Source organism: Ptiloglossa arizonensis, chromosome 6 (genome assembly GCF_051014685.1).
Source record: "Ptiloglossa arizonensis isolate GNS036 chromosome 6, iyPtiAriz1_principal, whole genome shotgun sequence".
Classification (NCBI taxonomy): domain Eukaryota; kingdom Metazoa; phylum Arthropoda; class Insecta; order Hymenoptera; family Colletidae; genus Ptiloglossa; species Ptiloglossa arizonensis.
In genome coordinates this window covers 20,282,860-20,307,516 of record NC_135053.1, presented here as the reverse complement: position 1 = coordinate 20,307,516, position 24,657 = coordinate 20,282,860, and the positions used below count along the sequence as shown (strand labels likewise).

At 39.1% G+C, this 24,657-nt stretch overlaps 2 protein-coding genes across 3 annotated transcripts; one reads left to right on the top strand and one right to left on the bottom strand.

Moving 5' to 3' along the window:
* The first annotated feature begins 670 nt into the window (after window positions 1-670).
* Window positions 671-11,899, top strand: Prp8 (pre-mRNA processing factor 8). The gene is made up of 30 exons (XM_076313504.1): window positions 671-822; window positions 1,148-1,382; window positions 1,458-1,626; window positions 1,716-1,880; window positions 1,987-2,202; window positions 2,482-2,820; window positions 3,114-3,219; window positions 3,327-3,855; window positions 3,941-4,167; window positions 4,261-4,587; window positions 4,700-4,906; window positions 4,999-5,289; window positions 5,369-5,749; window positions 5,835-6,073; window positions 6,153-6,299; window positions 6,378-6,942; window positions 7,011-7,337; window positions 7,417-7,586; window positions 7,676-7,823; window positions 7,907-8,196; window positions 8,277-8,468; window positions 8,545-8,739; window positions 8,824-8,995; window positions 9,083-9,370; window positions 9,450-9,643; window positions 9,722-10,103; window positions 10,198-10,401; window positions 10,485-10,609; window positions 10,718-10,872; window positions 10,965-11,899. The coding sequence occupies exons 2-30, from the start codon at window positions 1,163-1,165 to the stop codon at window positions 11,117-11,119; spliced, it is 7,125 nt and encodes a 2,374-aa protein (XP_076169619.1). The 5' UTR covers window positions 671-822; window positions 1,148-1,162; the 3' UTR covers window positions 11,120-11,899.
* On the bottom strand, window positions 11,111-24,519 carry LOC143147843 (uncharacterized). 2 transcript variants are annotated; one of them, XM_076313505.1, is made up of 5 exons: window positions 20,467-24,519; window positions 19,268-19,346; window positions 14,395-14,579; window positions 13,584-13,749; window positions 11,111-12,703 (listed from the first exon to the last, which is right to left on the bottom strand). In XM_076313505.1, the coding sequence occupies exons 1-5, from the start codon at window positions 22,565-22,567 to the stop codon at window positions 12,322-12,324; spliced, it is 2,913 nt and encodes a 970-aa protein (XP_076169620.1). In that variant the 5' UTR covers window positions 22,568-24,519; the 3' UTR covers window positions 11,111-12,321. The 2 variants fall into 2 exon arrangements, with proteins under 2 accessions (XP_076169620.1, XP_076169621.1); XM_076313506.1 differs by lacking the exon at window positions 11,111-12,703 and having other exon boundaries at window positions 13,687-13,955.
* Window positions 24,520-24,657: the final 138 nt, after the last annotated feature.

Genomic DNA, 24,657 nt, shown 5'->3' with positions numbered 1-24,657 from the left:
TGTGTGTATATATATATATCACACCATATATTATATATGTATATCATAAATTGATTTACACTTTGTTCCTATATCTCTATAAATTCAATTTAAATTAATAACTTAATCGAACCTCACTTATTACCTCAAACATCAATAATTTGTTATTATGTGTCATTATATGTAATACTATGTTGATTTCTAGATTAAAAATGATATTTTGAAGAAATTATTTTAAAAATGTATTAAAATTCAATGTTCAAAATGCTCTAAAACACATTTTATAAACAAATATTATTGAACATACTTCACACTTGTAAATCAAAGGTTATTATACATCAATTACAAAAGGATTAATAATATATACATATATATGTACACTTGGTGACAACATATACGTAAAGGGAAAAAACCAAGTTCCGTTACCCTTTCTCCTTCACAATACACTTTTAGTTATAGCGCAGATAAAACGTTATATAAATAACATCATTTAAGCTTAATAAATAAAAAAATGATTAATGCAATGAACAATATAAAAAGTAGAAAAATAAAATCACCAAGTGTTAGTAAATAAAATATTCTAATACGCCATCTACAAATCATAAAAATCGTAACCAAATCTAAAAGCTAAATTGTCCTCACTAGAGGGCTACAAGTTCCCATAATTGGAAGACAATTTGCAAGAATAATTTCAGTGTGCTTCGTATTTAATGTTTTCCAATCTCACTATGTATGCGAACACAGCGTCGCTTTGATGGCTTTGATTCGCTTATCTTCAATGTGTTAAATTATAATACCGATGCATTAATGTAATGGTTATGTTTAGTACTATATAAAATTGAGGTAAGACTGTTATTTACCAACTTATTCGCCGAAATATTGTATTATAATGAAAATCGAAATTTATTGCAAATCAAACTGAATTATTGCTCGTTTGGATGCTATGGCTGTTCGTAATTCTGATTTAATACTCTACACGATGCAATGAAATTCATTTACGTTTCAAATACTTTAGTTTATCGTCTTATAGTATACGCCTTTAGATAAATATTTTGTTAGGAATATTTTCTTTTTTTGAATTTATATTTCATCTTATATAAAAAAATTATATCACAAAATTCAAAACATCATATTAAAGTATTAACAAATGCATTATTTTTGTCTTTAGAATTATTACTCAAAAATGTCGATTCCACCATACTTGTTGGGCCCAAATCCATGGGCCACCATGATGGCCCAACAACAGGCTCATGCCCAATTAGCTGCAGCTCAAGCTCATGCTCAAGCAGCTGCACATGCTCAAGCTGCACATCATGCTCATATGCAAGCAATAGCAGGACCACCATTACCGCAAATGCCAAAACAACCTGAAGTTTTATCCGAGGATAAACTTCAAGAAAAAGGTATTAAAGAATACCAAGAATCGTTGTGTAATTCTTTTGTATATTTATTTTATTCAAATACTTGTGTTATTATAGCCCAAAAATGGCAACAGCTTCAGTCAAAAAGATTTGCAGAAAAAAGAAAATTTGGTTTTGTGGATGCACAAAAAGAAGATATGCCACCAGAACATATTAGAAAAATTATTAGAGATCATGGTGATATGAGCAGTCGCAAGTATAGACACGATAAACGTGTTTATTTAGGGTAATTAAATATGCACATCCAAATTATTTGGTATCATCAATCCATAAAAAAATAACTAAGGAGTTTTATAACATCATTTTTCTTTGTAGAGCACTAAAATATATGCCCCATGCAGTTATGAAACTTCTGGAAAATATGCCTATGCCTTGGGAACAAATTCGAGATGTAAAGGTTTTATACCACATTACAGGTGCAATTACATTTGTAAATGAAATTCCATGGGTTATAGAACCTGTATATATTGCTCAATGGGGGTAAGAGAATAAAAATGTTATTCCTTTATCACTTACTTTTAATACGTAGTAAATAACAAATATGGAAGTGTATACATGCTTTTTATTTATTCTTTTTTGCATATAGTACAATGTGGATTATGATGCGAAGAGAAAAAAGGGATCGCAGACACTTCAAGAGAATGAGATTTCCCCCATTTGATGACGAAGAGCCTCCACTAGATTATGCAGATAACGTTTTAGATGTAGAACCTTTAGAAGCTATTCAGATAGAACTTGATTCTGAGGAAGATGAATCTGTGGCATCTTGGTTTTATGAACATAAACCACTCGTCGGTACTAAGTGAGCATTAGAATCCTTTTTGGCAACTATAGCCATTTTATCTTCTTCTCAATACATTGGTCGAAATATTGTATAGTAGAATTTTATGATGAATCGCGTAGGGGTCCTGAAATCAACTGATATGTGAGTTGATAGCTCTAGTAACTTCATAGTCTTGTCCGAGATGAGTACTATGAGTTGCTAGTAGCTGGACAAAACGCTATACTGAATTATTTTCTTACATATTAGAAAACAGATATTCTTCATAAAGGCTTCTTTTAATTATTAATAATATTGCAGACATGTGAATGGATCCACTTACCGAAGATGGAACTTGACTTTACCACAAATGGCGACTTTGTATCGTTTAGCTAACCAATTGCTAACAGATTTAGTAGATCAAAACTTTTTTTATCTTTTTGATCCAAAATCATTCTTTACCGCTAAAGCATTAAATATGGCCATACCTGGTGGTCCAAAGTTTGAACCATTAGTGAAGGATTCAAATGCAGCTGATGAAGATTGGAACGAGTTTAACGATATAAATAAAATTATAATTAGACAACCTATAAGAACAGAATATCGCATCGCATTTCCTTATTTGTATAATAACATGCCACATTTTGTGCATTTATCATGGTGAGTACTTATAAATTACAAAACACGTTTTTAGTTTATTTCTTTCTCATTTTGTTGAGTATTGTCCACACTAGTTTTAAGACTAGTTAATTGTTAGCCTATTGTTAGTCTACTAGCAGCGTGGTAGAGAAAAAATAAAATGGTGATTGTTATTCGTATCCTTCATAAAGTATAGAAGGCAACTGCTGAAATCACCTACATTCTTAGTAAATGCCTACATTTAAACTGTAGCATGTAACTGTACAACAATCTATATTACTATTCTCGAACGCGTTCCTATGATGTGTTTACAGGTATCATGCGCCAAATGTCGTTTACATAAAAACCGAAGATCCCGATTTACCGGCGTTTTATTTTGATCCTCTGATCAATCCCATCTCTCATAGAAATTCATTGAAGGTGAATTTTAAACTGTATAAAATATAATTAAGTTAATTTGTTTAATAGTTATTGAATTTGTGCCAGTAATTTATATATTTATAATCCGCATTGTATATATTATTTAGACTGTAGAACCACAAATTGAAGACGACGAAGATTTTATTCTCCCTGAAGAAGTGCAGCCTTTTCTTCAAGAAACTCCTTTGTACACCGATAACACGGCGAACGGTATAGCTCTGCTATGGGCACCAAGGCCATTTAATACTCGTTCCGGTAGAACTAGAAGAGCTATCGACATTCCTTTGGTGAAGTCTTGGTACAGAGAGCATTGTCCACCAGGACAACCTGTTAAAGTTCGTGTCAGTTATCAGAAGCTACTAAAGTACTTTGTTTTAAATGCTTTAAAGCACAGACCTCCGAAACCACAGAAGAAACGGTATTTATTCCGGTCATTCAAATCAACAAAGTTCTTCCAAACCACTACTATAGATTGGGTCGAGGCTGGTCTACAAGTATGCAGACAAGGATACAATATGTTAAATTTACTTATTCATAGAAAGAACTTGAACTATCTTCATTTAGATTACAATTTCAATCTCAAACCAGTAAAAACTCTCACTACTAAAGAGAGAAAGAAATCTAGATTCGGAAATGGTGAGTATCATCCATACGTCATACAATGATTAATAAAAGTACGAATAATTTACATTTTTACCAAAGAAAAATTGCATTTTTACAGCTTTTCATTTATGTCGTGAAATTCTCCGTTTAACAAAATTGATCATCGATTCTCACGTGCAATATCGTCTAAATAATGTTGATGCATTTCAACTTGCGGATGGATTACAGTACATTTTTGCACACGTTGGTCAACTGACTGGAATGTATCGATATAAATATAAATTGATGAGACAAATCAGAATGTGCAAAGACTTGAAACATTTGATCTACTATCGTTTTAATACGGTAAGTGCTTTATCGTATACTGTAACTTGTGTCACAATGTCGTTGAGCTCCTTCTTCGAATAAAGTAAAAAATCATGTGTTACTTGGTTATAGGGTCCTGTTGGAAAAGGTCCTGGTTGTGGATTTTGGGCACCTGGTTGGAGAGTATGGCTCTTTTTTATGAGAGGCATCACTCCATTATTGGAAAGATGGTTAGGAAACTTACTATCTAGGCAATTCGAAGGTCGTCATTCAAAGGGTGTTGCAAAAACCGTAACAAAACAACGAGTAGAATCGCATTTTGACCTTGAATTAAGAGCGTCAGTCATGCACGATATCGTGGATATGATGCCGGAGGGAATTAAACAAAATAAAGCTCGAACAATACTACAGCATCTTAGCGAAGCGTGGAGATGTTGGAAAGCCAATATTCCTTGGAAGGTTTGCCTTTCATTGTCAATCCTTATTCCCTTGTTTAGCTTTCAGTATACTTTTCTTTCAACAATGATTTTACGTTAAGAGGATCAATTTTTTAAGTGATGTATTCACATAGGTCCCTGGATTACCAATTCCCATCGAAAATATGATCCTACGGTACGTCAAAATGAAAGCTGATTGGTGGACAAACACTGCACATTATAATCGAGAACGTATTAGGCGTGGGGCAACCGTGGATAAAACTGTGTGTAAAAAGAATCTTGGACGTCTTACTCGGCTATATCTTAAAGCCGAACAGGAGCGCCAGCACAATTATTTGAAGGTACAAAAGACTAACGGCAAGAGATTATACATAAAATAATGTCAACTCTTACGAAAAGAGAAAATTCTAACTTCAATTTGTTACTCGTATAGGATGGTCCGTACATTTCTCCGGAGGAAGCAGTAGCTATATATACCACGACTGTACATTGGTTAGAATCTCGAAGATTTGCTCCTATACCTTTTCCACCATTATCTTACAAGCATGATACTAAATTGCTAATATTAGCTTTGGAACGTTTAAAAGAAGCGTACAGCGTCAAGTCTAGATTGAATCAAAGTCAACGCGAGGAACTTGGTCTAATAGAACAGGCGTATGACAATCCGCACGAAGCTTTGTCTAGAATTAAACGTCACCTTTTGACACAAAGAGCGTTTAAAGAGGTAATTTTTTTTTGTTCAGGTTTTCTATTTTCGTCTCATTCTTTGCTACATTTTGTTACTATTTATACTCATTTCGTAGGTGGGAATAGAATTTATGGACCTTTACAGTCATTTGATTCCTGTGTATGATGTCGAACCACTTGAAAAAATTACGGATGCTTATTTGGATCAATATCTATGGTATGAAGCAGACAAACGAAGATTGTTTCCACCATGGGTGAAACCCTCAGATACAGAACCACCTCCTTTGTTAGTTTATAAATGGTGTCAAGGTATCAATAATTTGCAAGATGTTTGGGATGTCAGCGAAGGAGAATGCAACGTATTACTGGAATCAAAGTTTGAAAAGCTGTATGAAAAAATTGATTTGACGTTACTAAACAGGCTTCTTAGATTGATCGTTGACCATAACATAGCCGATTATATGACTGCAAAAAATAACGTTGTTATAAATTACAAGGTACATATTTGAATAAAGGTCTTCCTACAATTGGGATACTCGTTTCAATAATTAACATGTATGTCAAAACGAAATGTTTGTTTAGGATATGAACCATACAAACAGTTATGGAATAATCAGAGGGTTACAATTTGCATCATTTATAGCACAATATTATGGCCTTGTATTAGATTTACTTGTCCTTGGACTGCAAAGAGCTAGCGAAATGGCTGGCCCTCCTCAAATGCCAAATGACTTTTTGACTTTCCAAGATGTGGCTTCCGAAACTGCGCATCCTATCAGATTATATTGTAGATATGTAGATAGGATACATTTGTTTTTAAGGTGAGATTTTACGCTTGTATTTTTTTAATCTTTTTGCATTGCATTTCAATTGTTCTATTTTTCATCTTTATCTTTACAGATTTTCTGCTGACGAAGCAAGAGATCTTATTCAGAGATATTTGACGGAACATCCAGATCCTAATAATGAAAATATTGTGGGTTATAATAATAAAAAATGTTGGCCCCGTGATGCTCGAATGCGACTTATGAAACATGACGTTAATCTGTAAGTAACGAAACGATATCGAATACCTTCTATTAAGAACTGATTGACCAATCAAAATCTTTGCTTCGATATTTGCAGAGGTCGTGCAGTATTTTGGGACATTAAGAACCGTTTACCCCGTTCTACAACTACAATACAGTGGGAAAATAGTTTTGTCAGCGTCTATAGCAAAGACAATCCTAATCTACTGTTCAACATGAGTGGATTCGAGTGCAGAATTCTACCAAAATGCAGAACCACTCATGAAGAATTCACGCACAGGGATGGTGTGTGGAATTTGCAAAATGAAATTACAAAGGAGAGAACAGCTCAGTGTTTCTTGAGAGTCGACGACGAAAGTTTGCAACGATTCCACAATAGAGTCAGGCAAATTCTCATGGCTTCTGGTTCCACAACGTTCACCAAAATCGTTAATAAATGGAATACTGCTTTGATTGGACTCATGACGTATTTCCGTGAGGCGGTGGTAAATACGCAAGAACTTCTAGACCTGTTGGTTAAGTGCGAAAATAAAATTCAAACACGAATTAAGATTGGGCTTAACTCAAAAATGCCGTCGCGATTTCCTCCAGTGGTATTCTACACACCAAAAGAATTAGGTGGACTTGGAATGCTTTCGATGGGACACGTACTCATACCTCAGGTAGATTGATGTTTTTAAACAGATGCATGACCAAATACGTGTACGAATACAAACCAATATTTTTCCAGTCGGATTTGAGGTGGTCGAAACAAACCGACGTCGGTATCACACATTTCCGTTCTGGTATGAGTCACGACGAGGATCAACTGATTCCAAATTTATATCGTTACATTCAACCCTGGGAATCAGAATTTATTGATTCGCAACGAGTATGGGCGGAATATGCACTGAAACGTCAAGAAGCTAATGCACAAAATCGTAGACTTACTTTGGAAGATCTCGAAGACAGTTGGGATCGTGGTATTCCTAGAATAAACACCCTATTCCAAAAAGACAGGCACACTCTCGCTTACGACAAGGGTTGGAGGATACGCACAGAATTTAAACAGTACCAAGTAATGTTTGTTACAATTTTAAAAGACGTGTCTCATCACGATTGTACGTGTGCAAATATTACATTATCATATTGTCTAGGTCTTGAAACAAAATCCATTCTGGTGGACTCATCAACGTCATGATGGTAAATTGTGGAACTTGAATAATTATAGAACAGATATGATTCAAGCTCTCGGTGGTGTGGAAGGTATTTTAGAACATACACTTTTCAAAGGAACATATTTTCCAACTTGGGAAGGTCTTTTCTGGTAAGAAGTCTTTTGCATTTTACAATTAAGTGGAAAGTTAGTTTAACGAAAATGAGATTGAATAAATCGATGTTTCTCGTTCATCTCAGGGAGAAAGCATCCGGTTTCGAAGAATCTATGAAATACAAAAAGCTAACTAACGCCCAGAGGTCAGGTTTGAATCAAATTCCAAATCGGCGATTTACGCTATGGTGGTCCCCAACCATTAATAGAGCAAATGTATACGTTGGTTTCCAGGTAAAGTAAACATTACATATCATTAATGAATCATAACTTTGATGAATTTTATTGTATAATTGCCTGTTTTTCTCTTTTATTAGGTACAACTGGATTTGACAGGAATATTTATGCATGGTAAAATTCCGACCTTAAAGATTTCATTGATTCAAATTTTCCGCGCGCATTTATGGCAAAAAGTACACGAATCTATCGTGATGGATCTCTGCCAAGTTTTTGATCAAGAATTGGATGCATTAGAAATTGAGACAGTCCAAAAAGAGACTATACATCCTAGAAAATCATACAAAATGAATTCCTCGTGTGCTGATATTTTACTTTTCTCTGCTTACAAATGGAATGTCTCTAGGCCATCGTTGCTCGCAGATTCGAAGTACTGATTTCTTCATACTTAAGTGTACTTTGTCACACATAGATTTTGCCATGTAATAGTTTTTTTGGTCCTTTAAACAGAGATCTTATGGATAACACCACTACGCAAAAATATTGGATAGACGTTCAACTTCGATGGGGAGATTACGATTCTCATGATATTGAAAGATACGCCAGAGCTAAATTTTTGGATTATACAACGGATAATATGTCTATTTATCCTTCACCAACAGGATTACTAATTGCCATTGATTTAGCATATAATTTACATAGGTAAGTATTCACATTTTTTTGATTCTTTAAAATATTCAGTACAACTATTTTTTAACGTTCCTATTTTGTTTATTAGTGCATACGGCAATTGGTTCCCAGGGTGTAAGCCTCTTATACAGCAAGCAATGGCAAAGATAATGAAGGCAAATCCGGCTTTGTACGTGTTGCGGGAACGTATTAGAAAAGCGTTGCAACTTTATTCGTCAGAACCTACAGAACCGTATCTTTCCTCACAAAATTATGGAGAACTTTTCTCGAATCAAATTATTTGGTACTTGTATTTTTTCATATATTTTTTTGCAACAAAATGTATGTACGCATTTGAAACACATTGTTAATTAATTACTTTCATTAGGTTTGTTGACGATACTAACGTATACCGTGTCACAATACATAAAACGTTTGAAGGTAATTTAACTACCAAACCTATAAATGGAGCTATCTTTATTTTTAATCCTCGAACTGGTCAGCTATTTCTAAAAATCATTCATACCTCCGTTTGGGCTGGTCAAAAGCGTTTGGGTCAGGTACGTAAATTGCATTTGATTATTCCGAACAAAACGCGTTTAAAAAACTTTAGATACACAATCAACATTTGTATTATTTGATTGCAGTTGGCAAAATGGAAAACTGCTGAAGAAGTGGCTGCACTTATCCGATCTTTACCGGTCGAAGAGCAACCTAAGCAAATCATTGTAACCAGGAAGGGAATGTTGGATCCTTTGGAAGTGCATTTACTCGACTTTCCTAACATCGTTATTAAGGGATCGGAGCTTCAGTTACCGTTCCAGGCTTGCTTGAAAGTCGAGAAATTTGGTGATTTAATTTTGAAAGCAACAGAGCCTCAAATGGTGTTGTTTAATTTGTACGACGACTGGTTGAAAACTATCTCATCGTATACAGTAAATATTATTCGACTTTTTCCTTTTCTTTTCTCTCCTCTTATAGGTGTTTACATTCATGAATGACCGTTCTTCATAGGCATTCTCACGTTTAATTCTTATTCTTCGCGCCTTGCACGTCAACACTGAAAGAACAAAAGTTGTCTTAAAACCTGACAAAACAACTATTACGGAACCTCATCATATATGGCCCTCTTTGACAGACGATGAATGGATTAAAGTTGAAGTACAATTAAAAGATCTTATATTGGCTGATTATGGTAAAAAGAACAAGTACGTACACTAATTATACTGCTAAACGTATTATACGATAAAATAAGTATTAGTTGCTAATTAAATCGTTGATTGCAGTGTGAACGTCGCATCACTGACACAATCGGAGATCCGAGATATCATTCTTGGTATGGAAATTAGCGCACCGTCCGCCCAGCGACAACAAATTGCTGAAATAGAGAAACAGACGAAAGAACAGTCACAGCTTACAGCAACAACTACTAGGACGGTGAACAAGCATGGCGATGAAATTATTACCGCGACAACTTCCAATTATGAAACGCAGACGTTCAGTTCTAAGACTGAATGGCGAGTGAGAGCAATTTCGGCTACAAACTTGCATCTCAGAACGAATCATATTTACGTGTCGTCCGATGATATAAAAGAAACTGGCTATACTTATATATTGCCAAAAAATGTTCTCAAGAAATTCGTTACCATTTCCGATTTACGTGCACAGGTACATATATATACGTTATGCAATTTATCTATATATTTAATTGTAGAAAAGTATATTGTATGCCTTTTTCGATTTTGATTTATTATTGGTATAGATCGCGGGATACCTGTACGGCATCAGTCCACCAGACAATCCTCAAGTAAAGGAGATTAGGTGCATAGTTATGGCCCCACAGTGGGGAACGCATCAAACCGTTCATTTACCTAACACGCTTCCTAATCACCAATATTTGAAAGAAATGGAACCTCTCGGCTGGATTCATACTCAACCTAACGAGTTACCGCAGTTATCACCACAGGTATATTTTTGGCCTTTTAATTATGCTCAAATTTCTTCGTTATCTTTTACGAATCGTTACCGATTTTTTATCATACTCATTAGGATATATCCACACACGCTCGAATAATGGCAGAGAATCCGATCTGGGATGGAGAAAAGACTATCGTCATTACTTGTAGTTTTACGCCAGGATCTTGTTCACTTACGGCGTACAAGTTAACGCCAAGGTTTGTTTTTCCTGTCGTGTGGAAAATCATTTATATTTGTTTTCCAATTTTATTCTGCAAAATGTTATACTTTCTCCTTCCTTAAACTGTGTTCACTCTCCTTTTCAGTGGTTTCGAGTGGGGAAAACAAAATACCGACAAAGGAAATAATCCTAAAGGTTATCTACCAAGTCATTATGAAAAAGTGCAAATGCTGTTGTCCGATCGTTTCCTCGGCTTCTTTATGGTTCCAAGTCAAGGATCTTGGAATTATAACTTTATGGGTAAGATGTCGAGTCTGGAGTACTTTTACTGATGCGCCTATGATTTTCAACCACAGAATTTAATACTTTATTATTTTTCTCAATAATTCTAGGTGTAAGACACGATCCAAATATGAAATATGAACTTCAATTAGCGAACCCAAAAGAATTTTATCATGAGATTCATCGACCTGCTCACTTTTTGAACTTTTCGAGTTTGGAAGATGGCGATGGTGTTGGAGCCGACCGAGAAGATGTATATGCTTAAACAAAACAAACAAAGTGGAATAGAAACAAATCGTTAAATCTGAATTTTATCACATTCTTAAGATTCCATTTAAGCCGATCTATTTCGGAGGTTAGTTATAGCATAATCGACGATGATTAATTAAAAGTCAAAATATTATTTTCAAATATTACATATTTGCATTTGTATATACATGAATCAAGTACACAAATTAAACTTTAAAAGATGAAAAAATTTCTTCGGAAATTGACTAAACAAGAATCGAGGTTAGTCCGCGATAGGATAAATTCAGTAATATAGTCTCATCAATGCGTTTTTATGCCTTCTAAGAATCTGCGTATCTGGTGCGAGTAACATACTTTGCACATGTGTTACTTGGTTACATTATGCTCGTGGATTTCCGGTAACAGGCATATGTGTGATATGTAGTTAACAGGTTGACTAGTATTACATTAGGCATAAACACAACTTCACGTTTGTACTATACTTTAATATCGATTTAGAATAAAAAATACATAATTTATACACATACGTATTATATATAAGGGAAATGTACAAAATTTTCACACATTTGACCTCGTTAAAATAATGAATAACATACATTTTAAAATACATTCAGCAACATGCTTTAGTTATTTCCTTAGCATATAATAGCTCGATAAATTTCCTGACGCATCGATTCCAATTTTGAATATTTAGTTATAGATATGGAAAAGAAAAGTACGATTATAGGAGACTATGACTAAATACTTAACATTACATTATATTAAGTAACGCGAATACAATTTGGTCTTATTTCTGAAAACAATAAAAGATTTCTTTCTTAATATCCCACAAACTGTACTCTACTTTTTAATATCGTAGAACGCAAAGTTCGCCAATAAGCCTTTCGGGTAAATAAAAATAATTGCGTATCTGCAACTTAAAACGTTACAACGATAGCCATTCTTGATGACTAGAAAAATTACTTTTGCCTGTTTCACGACGTTCACGTTGAGTTCGAATAATTATCGCGTATATTGATTGCGAGTCGTACAAACGCGAACTATCATCCGACCGTAGGCAGGGAAGTCAAACCGGTGCTTCTTTTCAACAAAATGAATTGAACAAAACAACGGTAGGTATTTCAGCGAAGGTATCGCGTTTGAACACTTAAAGAATCCACGAAAGCGACAATTAAACTTTTACAAATTACACCGACGATGGATAAATCGATCGACAGGTTACAGTACGATGGATTGAGCGCAATCGTTGTTACCGGACGTTGGTCCTCTGTCGCGCGAAGATTCGCTCGCATAGGGGTTGATCTTTTCCTGAAGCGGTGCTGTCGATGTGGTGCAAGTACGAGAAGCCGAACTGTGATACCCGCTGCGAGTTGAATTTCTCAAAAAAATGCTGCCCTGATGGCAGCCGAGTCTTTTCAGAAGAAGCCGTTTAATTTTGTCCTTCCAGACAAAAATGAAGAAAATGATCACACCTTGCAAGGTATTTGTCAAATCGGTAAGATACCAAATGTACGCCGGTGAATTATTGCACAGCCAGGATATTATCTCCATCGACCAATTGATTCCCATCACGATGAACAGCTTCAAATAGAGATTGAACCTACATAAGAAGGATGTAAAATGTGAATTTACCGAAACCGTAGCGTAGGAGACCCGCGCATACGTGACTGCTACAGATTCTTCGAAACAATTAACAGAGCGTTGTATTGAGTAATGTAATATGTGTACATAGTATGTGCAACGAATGTAATGACTAGTTTAGGACTTGGAGCGGTCTGTCATGCGATCCCCTTGTCGAGTACACGCCGCAACAGTTTTTTTTACGTTTACACGCTATCCTTTGACTGCAGAGCCGTACATAGTGGATCTAGGTTAGGTTCATTTTTTTATCTTGTCACGGAACTTTGTTTTCACGTAATAATTTTTCCTTAGAGTATTATTTGATTTTGTAAAAAATATTGTAGGACTATGTAAAATATTCACAGGTGTGGAAAGGTTTTCGAGACATCGTTCTGAAATGATTTGTCGCTATCATTTGGGCTCGTATGAATATACGTAAATATAATAGATAGGTAAACGATGATCGACTTGAATTGTGGAACCGTGTGACCATACGCAAGGCTGTGGCCGCCGGATGTATTTGCTACTTTAGAGGAACCCGTCATTATGAAAACAAATCAAGGCCTGGGAAAGTCCTCGTGTTATTCGTTCTATGAGAAGATCCAAAAATAATTTTGCCGTCACAAACCCACTCATAATAAGAGCAGTGTTCACGCATTACGAAGGGTGTCTTTCGAATCATCAAATGCTCGAGGTAATCGTTTCGATCGTTTCTCTTCTTTTTTTGTGTAAAATCGTTAGAATTGTTCGCGAGTCTCGTTACGAGACCAACTTAGGCTAGTGTCTCCATCCATCGTTTTCATACTCGTTTGTCATCGGCCTAATACTCGATCGAACGAACGAATAAAAAAGGAACGAACCATTGTTTATTGTCGTCGTGACGCCTACTGTCTGCGCCTCTGAGGTGATGAGCAGTGTCCTTTTTATGTTGCACGATTTTCAATGCCGTTGAGATGAAGAGACAAATATTACACAGGACCGTGACGCTCATAGGTCCGTAAAAGTATATCGCCTTTGCCTCGTTCGCTGTAATCAAATACCGATTACGACCGCACAAGGGTATTTATTATACGTTTGTTATAGGTCGTTGGAAGCGAGGAGAATTGCACCATCTTCGAAACGACTGGACCGATTAAATTGCGTTTTTTCCATTCGTATAAAGTAAATGCCTCGAACAAGAATTATATCCACAGCTTTCATTCTACGACTCGCAAAAAATTGACGTTGAAAATCTGAAAATGAATTTTACACTTTCAATGACTGGCATTTTATTGAACGTTATTTACGTTGAACTTAGGTTATTTACGACGATAGCCAGACCAATTTGAAACAAAAAAGAACTCGAGTATCATTAAACGCAATGTGCGTGGCGGTCTTCGGCTCGTAGGTTAATGAGGATAATTACTCGAAGTTCTTTTTACGGCCAGTTGAGACGCAAATAGACGTTTGTAAAAATTCGAGAATTGTGTCCACGATCGTTGACACGGACGAATCTTGCTTCGATTTTTTCGAAAATGATTGCGCGGAATGGAATATTCTCCTTCAAGGTTACTCAAGTCGATCGAAGATAATGTTATCGAAATTTTTTACACAAATACGTGATCTAATATGTTACGTAACTTGTCGTTAGCGAACATTATCATTACATTGTGTTGCAGGTGGATCACTTACTCGCGAACCAGCAGCTCTCTTCCCCGAATCGCGGCCGAATAAAATTCTCCGGTATGCTGGGAACGAAATCCATGACCATGCAGATCCCGGTGAAGATGGACGCGCAACCCCAAGCGTAGATCGAGTATATTAGAAACTTCTTGCGTTCCCTTTGCTTCACGCTACCTTGAAGCGACCGGAACCCCCTGAAACCAAACCTCGTTTCATCGTTCGCCGAAGACCAAGAGGGAGAAGATTTTAACGACCCACAGAAGTGCTAAATGTTACGGAAAGGGTGCGACAATTTATTCTCCCTTTGGGTATTTTGTTTCCACATGATTCAACCTACAGTACATGGAACAAATATAGTTCTCACTCTCTCTCTCGAGAATAGAATTTTCTCTGCTTTATAAAAATTCGAATGCGCAGATAATGCTTAATTTTCATAGCAGTAAATATTCTATTTTTTATTCTTGTGCTTGTAATGTACAACGGTTTGAAAAAATTTCCAATGTAATCGTACGACCGATATTTGTCAAAATTATCTTCGCATGGGGAAATACTGTTTCTTGAAAAATTATTTAGTTTCGTGGAGAATACTGCAGGGAGGAGACTATGTAGAATATTCACAGGTGCGCAAAGATTTTCCAAGCATGATTCTGTAACAACGATGGTCTCGGCTACCCGTTGATATTACGAGAGTCACTATATTTGTCCCATTGAGTGTGCACGCGAGGGTACGTAGTACTTGTGGTTTTAGATGACGCACCGTGCGTTTCCTGCGTTCGCCGAAATGCGATAAACAGATTCAACGTTTCCTACGTTTCGTAGGTGTATCGATAAGATGTATTTTTTTCTTTTAAGCTAAGCCACGAATATTTTTCATCACCGTCGGTTACGCGCCTCGTCGATACAATAGCTAACTGTACACTGGCGTTCTTTCCGCGAGGAAAACAGATTATGAATCATTATCAGAGATCATGGTTTTGAATGTATATTAATACGTCCGTATTTTAATACGTATACTTTTTAAAACACGACGACTAATTTGCGGAACATGGTTGTACAAATTTCGAGGTCGTGGACAGAGAAACAAATTGAGTAGTTAAAATCCAAGTGAAAATGTAGATCCAGATCATTTTTAATTCTGTCCAATTGCATTGGCAACTTAAAATAATACTACTGTATTTGAATACGTAAAAAATAAGGATCTCTAATTTTTATTCATTCGTACATCAGCGCGGTTACTCCTACCGTTATTTTGTTTGTCGAATCTGAAAAGGCACTGTATAGTGAGAGGATGCAATGACGGGAAAAAATTACGGGAAAACCAATGTGAAAGTTTCCGAGTTAGAGGGCGACGATGTAATTATTATTCCTTCGATTCTACCGAAGGAAAGTAACGCCAGAAAAGACACACTTTCCTCGTGAAAAGAGCGCCAATGGACAGTTAACTAACGCTGTACCAACGAAACACCTGCAACGCATCATTTTCCGATGACAAAGTCTATATTCGAAACAGTCTCGTTTAAAAATATTTCGGCCTCGAATCTATGTCCGTTCAGATGCTAATAGATATATATTCGCAATATTTTAGCCATAACGTAACTTCCAGGCGTCGAAATATTACGTTTCGAGGATAGTATTCGGCCCAGCGGCCGAAGAGCGGGTATTTTTAAATTTTTGGGTTTGCGACGAAAAATTTCGAAAATTACGTTAGCGACTCGAGAAGTATCCACTATGAAAAAATAACAAAAAATTATTCGGTAAATGTTGTTGGAACTAAGAACTATTAGGTTGTTCGAAAAGTGATTTCGTTTTTTTTTTGGGTGAAAATGAAATACGATTTTTGTAGAGTGTACAAACATTTTGTTAAATTATTCTCCATTTTGGAAAACGAAATGACTTTTCGAACAACCCGGTAGTTAAAATCGCAAAAATCTGTATAGCGTTCTATCGAAAATATTCTCTGATGTTAGAAGAATGACCGTAAGAGATCATTTGCGACGCTTCGAAAGGACAAGCGGGCACACTCGAAGAAATAACTCTTCGAGGTACTGTTTCGAAGAACACCAATGTCCTTGCGACTCAAAATTGGTAACGTCCTTTATACCGAGTAATTCGTACACTTGAGATAGATGATTACAGAGATTGTTTCAAACCGTAGATAATTCTAGGCTGATTCTCGCCTCGTGCTCTTCGACTCGTCGATTCGATTGCGAACTTGCTAGAAGAATTATTAAAAAAAAAAAAAGAAAAAAACATGTACAAATCTGAATCAGCATCCGTCGTAGGCGTGGACGGTTGTCGCACGCCATCCTGTTGTTATATATTTAACGGTATCGAATATCGTGGCAAACGCAGCGAAACCTCCGGGTTTACTCGAGTCGCCGACGAGCGTGAATACTTTTTATTGTATCGGTTATCGATTTGTATTTGCGGAAGGATGGGAGAGTACCGTAACGTCTGTCGTGACGTTCTCCAACGTTTACGCACCCGTGGACGACACGTATGTACCTCGAACACAATGATCGTGATCGTTGCTCAGACGGTGACAATAAGGGTACGCGGTACATGCGTCGACCGGTCACACCCTCGCTTATACATATGTCACGCGCATATCTACTTACGTGTTTATACGAAAAAAAGGGGCTTGGCGTAACGAACGCACGACCGGTACATCGCATTAATGATTACGCTCGTACATTATGTCTTGTAACATCGAACGCGCCGGCACTTTCACGCGACATTCTCACGCGATCTTGTGAAACGCGGCTCTATTCGTGGAACGCTTAAAAATACCGACAAAGCTGCGTGTAGTGCGTGAGACTCGAACTCGTACACGGGGAGAGGTGGGGGGACGAAGGATCGAGGGAAAATTTATTAACGACGTTCAACGAGATCGAACAATCCATTAGGTATCGCGTGCACCCTTATCGCGGCAATCGTCGACAAAGAAAATTCGAAACGGTTCGAGTTTTTCTTTTTTTCTCTTTCCCTCCCCCTGGCTACGCGCAACCGTTGGAACAGCGTCGGCGGAGTCAGCCTCGAAGAAAAGAATACGATTCTCGGCACTCGAGATTTGTTTAGACGATACGTCACGATTTGTTTGCTGTACACCTGGCGTTCTATAGATACATAAGTAGATCTGAAACTTTTACTCGTCGGAACGGACACGCGTTACCCTTGACAAATAACGCGTTGAAGATTGTTTACGCTTTATTCGAATTATAAACGAGGAACGATCCGCTATTTATTCCCAATCGCTCGGATAAACTTTCAACAGCATTCGATTATATTGGGTTGTTCGTCAGTCGAAAGTCATTTCGTTTTCCAAAATGGAGAATATATCATTTGATTCAATGTTTGTACAGTCTATAAAAATCGTGTTTCATTTTCACCAAAAAAAAAAAAAACGAAACGACTAATCCAATATCATTTGGAGAGTAATGGTTTTCTAGAATTATTTATTTCTTAGAATTTTGCCCGTCTCTGGCTCGATGTAGGTCTGTAGAGAACGCGTATAATTGTAAGTCTCAGTGTCCATATGGATGTAAATGGCAAAAATTGAAGAGAAATTATTTTCTATATAGAGAAAGTTTATTTAGCGAATGGTATTTTCCGTAAATCTCCATCTTTGTGAAAGTGAAACGCTGCGTAGTTGTTCGTATAAAATACTATCAACACGATCTTCAACAATATCTGTCCCTAATATTTTTTATTATTACCAATTCGGACGTTTCTTCTCTGGAATAATTTTTTTCCGGGAAAAATTGACACGTTTTCGTTAAAAATGTTTCTCATTCGTCCACAATTCTAAAAATTCCACGTTTACTCGATCTTTGCGGGTCTTAACATTTTTTAATCAAAATTAACAGAAATGTCATTTCGTTTTTTTTTTTTGATGAAAATGAAACACGATTTTTTTAGAGTGTATAAACATTTCATTAAATTATACATTCTCCATTTTGGAAAACGAAATGACTTTCCGTGCAACCGAATACTTTCAACCGATTCGCAACGGAATATTTCAAATTTGGAAATTTTGACATTGTCGACGATACCAGCTATCAATCGAGTATCTATGTTACATACGATCGCGGCACGTTTAGATTACCAATGCAAATAATTCCTAAATCTGTCGTGCTCGCAGACTATTCCAGACTCGCCGATATCGGTAACGTAACGCACTGGTAACCAATTCCGCTTCCCGATGCAAATGGTTAAGAGAACGTATATAACATTTACTTAAAAAAATTCCCAAATATCGGTATCACTTTCCTGCACCGAAACACGGTGTACCCTCGAACCTAATTTCCCCGTATAAATAGTAGGACATGGATTCGAGGATATCGCGGCGACATTGTCAATACTTTTGTGTACAGAATCCAGATTACGTTGATCCCCTGTCCTCTGTCAATAAATTGCCCCGATCCGTAACAGGCGTCGATTAATCGAAACGAATTAAAGACGAGTCATTCGACTCGTTTCGTCGCCGCGTACCAAGAGACATTACCGACGCTCGTATACTAAGTATAGTAAGCGCGAGAAAAGCAACCGGGGGTGAGCCCGTACGCTTCATTGACCGATCGAAATTAATTTAAGAATGTTTGCAGAGTATACACGTACCGTCACGTACCGGATATTAATTCGCGTTCCATCGTAATCAATTTTCCACGATGTTTGTCAACTATCAAATTTCTCGTCTTCGTGGCGGAAGATTAATGGGGCGTTTATAACGCGTACGAGAAGAAATTTTCAACGATCGGATTGGCGGCGTTCTCGTATGCGTGGGAAACACCGTAATAGAATACTGACGTGTCCCGCGGAATGATCGAAAAGTCACGAAGCCGATGTATCGGAACGGTTAGATCGTAAATTCAACATCGCTTACCCAAATGTCCACCAAATATCGAAGCACATGACGTTCAGCCAGAAGAAGCTGGCCAGGAAGGAGAAATGGATGACGAATGCTGAAACAGAGTCCAGTACATATTACCAACGTCAAGGTCACCGTACAAATACACGAGAACACATCGAGGGACTTAATCGTAAATGATTCGCGCGGCAACAACCTCGGCTACGAGTTTCCGTAGCTCGCCATCTCGGATTTTTATCTTCGTTGAGAATGTGGTTGAGAGCAAGAGAGGAAGAAAGAAACTTTAACTGCGCTGGCCACGCATTCGTGAAAAACGAGGTGAACCAATGGTTTTGTATTAAAAATAAAAAAAAACCGTACTCCGATCCGCGTCATTTTTAATACGTTGGTATTCCATGTATATTTAAGCACCCGTGTATTATTTTGCGTATGATCAAGCACGCGTGCAATATTTCGCGTATATTTAAATTTACGCGCATTTAAATACGCGTGAAATACTACCCGTGTACTGTGCACGGCTCGTAAGAAGTCCTGCGAAACGATAGAGGGATCGCACTGTCTCGCTCGTTGTCGATGCGTCTCGTTCACTGTCCTCGTCGCTCGATCCAGTTAACAGAGATCGCGTTAGCCAATGATACGCCGCGATCGAAAGTGCACGGGAGTGGAGGCGTGTCCCTTGTATCGCGACCAATCGGACCCGCGTTCGTTCGGCAGGACTTTTCGTCGGTCGCGCGCAGTATTCGAAATTACGTACGATAAACATGCACACCGTGTTCGAAAAATGACGCGGATTGGAATACGGCTACGTTAACAACGCGCGTAGTGAAATACACGCGTAATGTTTTCGCGGGTATTTATTGGGTTGTTTGGAAAGTCGTTTCGTTTTTCAAAATGGAGAGTATATAATTTAATAAAATGTTTGAACACTGAAAAAATCGTGTTCCATTTTCACCAAAAAAAAAATGAAATGACTTTCCGAACAATCCAATAAATACACGCGTGTATTTAAATATACGCAACGAGGGAACATTAACATTCCTCTCGTGTATCGATAGGAGGATACGATGAAGGAAAAAGTGACGCGAGACAGGAATGTCGACGCGATTGCAATACCTCCGTCTGTGCCGAAGGAATGTAACCGCGTTAAAGAATGCGTTTCTCGTGGAATAAAAAAAAAAGAAAAGAAAAGAGTATCAATTGCGACCGACGTGTACCGAATATGATGCAGAGGAAATTTGGTATATTCTGCTGGTCCGGGATGATCTGTGCGATAGCGAGGTTCACGTAGGCGATGAACAAAGAAGCGACGTATCCGCGGAGCGTGCGTCCGTGCATGTTGTTCAATTCGGGGATCAGCGTGTAGACGAGAAAGGTGGCGAACAGACACGGCGCCGAGACGATCAGTCCCACGGGGAAACCGACAAAGATTTTCGATTGGGACTCCTCGGCGTTGTCGAAGCAGAGTATCACGTTGTACAAGTCGCTGTCGACGACGATCCCGAAACAGTACTCGGGCTGTTCGATCACGTAGTGTTCCACCTGTTTGTAGATGGTGCCGTTGTCGAGAAACAGGAACGCGTCGTCCGAGTACAAGTTCGGATCGAGATTGTATCGTCCGTGATTCTCGCACGGATCGCGTACGAAGAACGCCAGTCGACCCCGATCGGGTGTCTCGTCGATCAGTTCGAAGCTATTGGACTCGTAGAGGGGCGGGAAACTGTATGTGCCGTTCGTTTCGACGCATCCGTCGAGAGTCACCCGTTGCCCGACCGGGCAACACAGAGGGACGAGGACCTGGCTCGAAGACCTCTGAACAGTGTTAGATTCCGTGACCGCGACAAAATCTATCGAAACGGCGAGATCCTTCTCGAGAAGCGTCGTCCGGTTGCTCGTGATCCTCTCCGTGCTATTGAAAGAAACATCGAGGGTCTTGCTACGCGCGACACCGTCCAGACGACTCGCTTTCGACGCGTTGCTTTCTTTAACGGCGACCATACCGCTCCCAAGAGGTATATAAGTGTTCTTCTCCGTGACGTCGAAAAGACCAACGAAACTTTCGCTGGTTTCGCTACTCTCAGCTCCGTCGCGACGCGTATCTTTCGCGCGTTCCTCCACCATCGCGAACAAGGTCCTCGCGGGTATCGACGCGATCTTCCTCTTCTCGGTGTTGTTGAACGGACCAGCGAAACTTCTGTTGATTTCGCTACTCTCAGCACCGTCGACACTATCGCTGATTTCGCTACTCTCAGCGCCGTCGCGGCGCGTATCTTTCGCGCGTTCTTCCACCATCGCGAACAAGGTCCTCGCCGGTATCGACGCGATCTTCCTCTTCTCGGTGTTGTTGAACGGACCAGCGAAACTTCTATTGATTTCGCTACTCTCAGCATCGTTGAAAGTATCGCTGGTCTTGCTGGTATTTGCACCGTCGAGACGACGCGCGTTCCTTTCCACAACGGATGGAACATCGCTTCCAAAAAGCACGTCGTGCTTCTTCTCAGTGTCGTTGAAAGTATCGGCGGAAGTTCCATTCGATTCGCCACTCTCAGCGGCGCCGCGACGCGTGTCTCTCGCGCGTTCTTCCACCATCGCGAACAAAGTTCTCGCGGGTAACGACGCGTTGTTCTTCCCCCTCGCGCGGTCGAAATCAACGATACCTCCGCCAGTATCGCTACTCTCAACGCTGTTGATACTTCCGCTGGTTTCGCCACTCTCAGCGCCCGCGTGCTCTTCCATCATCGCGAACAACGTTCTCGCGGGTAGCGACGAATTGTTCCTCCTGTTCTTCGTGCCGTGGAGGGAACCGTGGAAATGTTTCCCGGTTTCGCTACTCTCAGCGTTGTAGCGACGCAAATTGTCCGCGCGACTTTCCGCCATCGCGGAGAAAATTCTTGCGGGTAGCGACGCGTTGTACCTTATCTTTGCATCGTTGACAGAACCGGCGGAACGTCCGATGGTTTCGTTACTCTCAACACCGTCGAAACGTTCGCTGATTTCGCTACTCTCAGCGCCGTTACGATACAGTTTGTCCGCATGGTTGTCCACCGTTGTGGACAAAATCCTTGCGGTTGTGGACGCGTTATTGCTGTTCGCCGTGTCGTTGAAAGAACCGGCGAAAGTTCCGTTGGTTTCGCTACTCTCAGCGCCATCGCGACGCACATTAGCAACAGAGTCCTCTTCCACTCGCGCGGTGATCGTCTCGACGACGAAATACTCGCGCCTAGTGAACTCGCGCGGGAACGAAGACGACGCGTACACCGATCGCACCGATATCAACCAGATCGCGAGTTTCAGCCAACAGTGATCGTCACCGAACATCTTGGTAGACGCGGTCTCACAAAACGACTGTCTATTAACCGTCACCCGGATTCTTTGCAACCGCACTCATTATCGCGTTGCACGGAAATGGCCGAACGATTGGCAGTCGCCACCGAATAATCGCTGCGCGGGATCTCGCGCGACGTCGTTTTATCGTCCTTTCGATTACGACATTCTCCTTTTTTTCACCGGGAATCGAAGTGTAACGGTTGATTTAAAATCTTTTTTTTTTAACAACTCTTTATCTTTGTCACGATACTAATATTCCCGGTATATCGGTTCTGACTTGTTTCGATCTCAGTCACGTATCGGTTCTAAAGAACTGTTACCGAAATCCATAAGGACTAGAACCGATGTATCTGCCCATAGTTACGATACCGATACGTCTAATAGTATATGGTATTTTTTCGGTTCTCGTAATTGTTTCGATCAGAATAGATACGTAACAATTTGAAACAGTTATTTTCTGAACCGTTCCAACCCCTGTTCAGGAATCTTTTTTCCTGCTCTCAGCTATACGTATACGTATATTTATATATATATTTAATACAGGGACGTATAGACACGTTACACAACGAAGCACGGTTACCTGGTATTTCTCAGAGTCGCATTACACGCGGCGAGAGAAACAGCGAAAAAGCAGAGACAAGGAAAATGATATCGCGTTAACCCATTTGCAACGAATGACGATACGCCACTGACGACTTTCACGAATGACGTATCGCTACGTATGCGCAGATTTAATAGCGCGCCTTTTTTTTTTTTATACGCGACTACGGTGACGCGAATCTGAAAGCAACGTTACAATTAATGTGTTAGAAAATAGCGGGTCGAATTTCGTTCGCTCGACTAAGATTGGGCATTATTTGAATCGAATAATGGACGACGAACGAACAGCACATAATTCCACCAAACGGCTATCGAGATATCGAAACAAATTCGAACCACGATACTTCAACGCCATAAGTCGTATGTCCCCCGTACATTTTTTAGAAGAGCGATAAGACGATGGTGGAAGATAAAGATACATGAAAAGATTTAACGCAGAGCACACGCATTTCGTCAACGAACGCCGATACGAGTTGAGCGACTGAATAAAACGCCACAATACTGAAAGACATTTTTATTTCATCGCTCAATCTTACAGATTATACGTCCAACGCAAATTGTAATTTTCTTTTAGTATTTTGATTGGAATTCTCATCGGACAAACAACCGATTGCAAGCTCTCTTTGTCTTTCGTTCGTTATTCGAAATTACAATAGGTTATTAGGAGGTTAAGAATGATCCAACCAACGAAACGAACGAGGTACGATGTCAAAATGAAAGCTGTATTCTCGATAACGCCGACACCGCCCCTTTAGCATTGGTTCTCAATTTCTTACGATCGGTTTCGCAAAAATCTTGGACCGATCTTTTCAGCTACGCCCGTTTTATTTCCACGGACGCGAAATCGTAAATCGAAATCCGATTTTCTCGTCTCTGAAATAATTACGTGACCGACCGTGACACCAACGAATTCCCTAGTCTTTTTTCTTTTCGTTTTGCCAGTTCTCGTGAATTTTCCGATCTTCCCGCGAAGGTAGGTTAGTGCATACCAACCGGTTATTCGCGAACTCGGCGGATGTTTGCGATTAACTTGTAGACGAATGTCTCGATTGTGTATCGCGTCTAGTTCGGCATCGAATCGAGACAAACAGGGTTCGGCGACTAACGTGCGAATCCACGCGATTTAAAACCCTTAGGATCACCGACACGCCGTTATTGCGTGCTTCACGTCTAGCGTGCAAATGATTCATCGGGTTTTGTCGCGGTTCACCGTGTTTTGTCGAGAACGTGACGAGCCGAGTAAATACGCTTTCACACGAATGTCCCTTTCTTCTTGATCTCGCGACCAATCCTATCGCGTAACTGTTGGGCCACCGTATTCGCTAGGATCGGCGAATCGTCGAAACTCTCGGGAGCACGAATTAACGCGAAACAGATCGATCGTACGGAGAACGTAACTTACGAACGGGCAGAAGACGCGATACTAACTCCACAGAGCATTCAACGATCTGATCGTTCGTTTTCCCTAGCAAACCGGTATC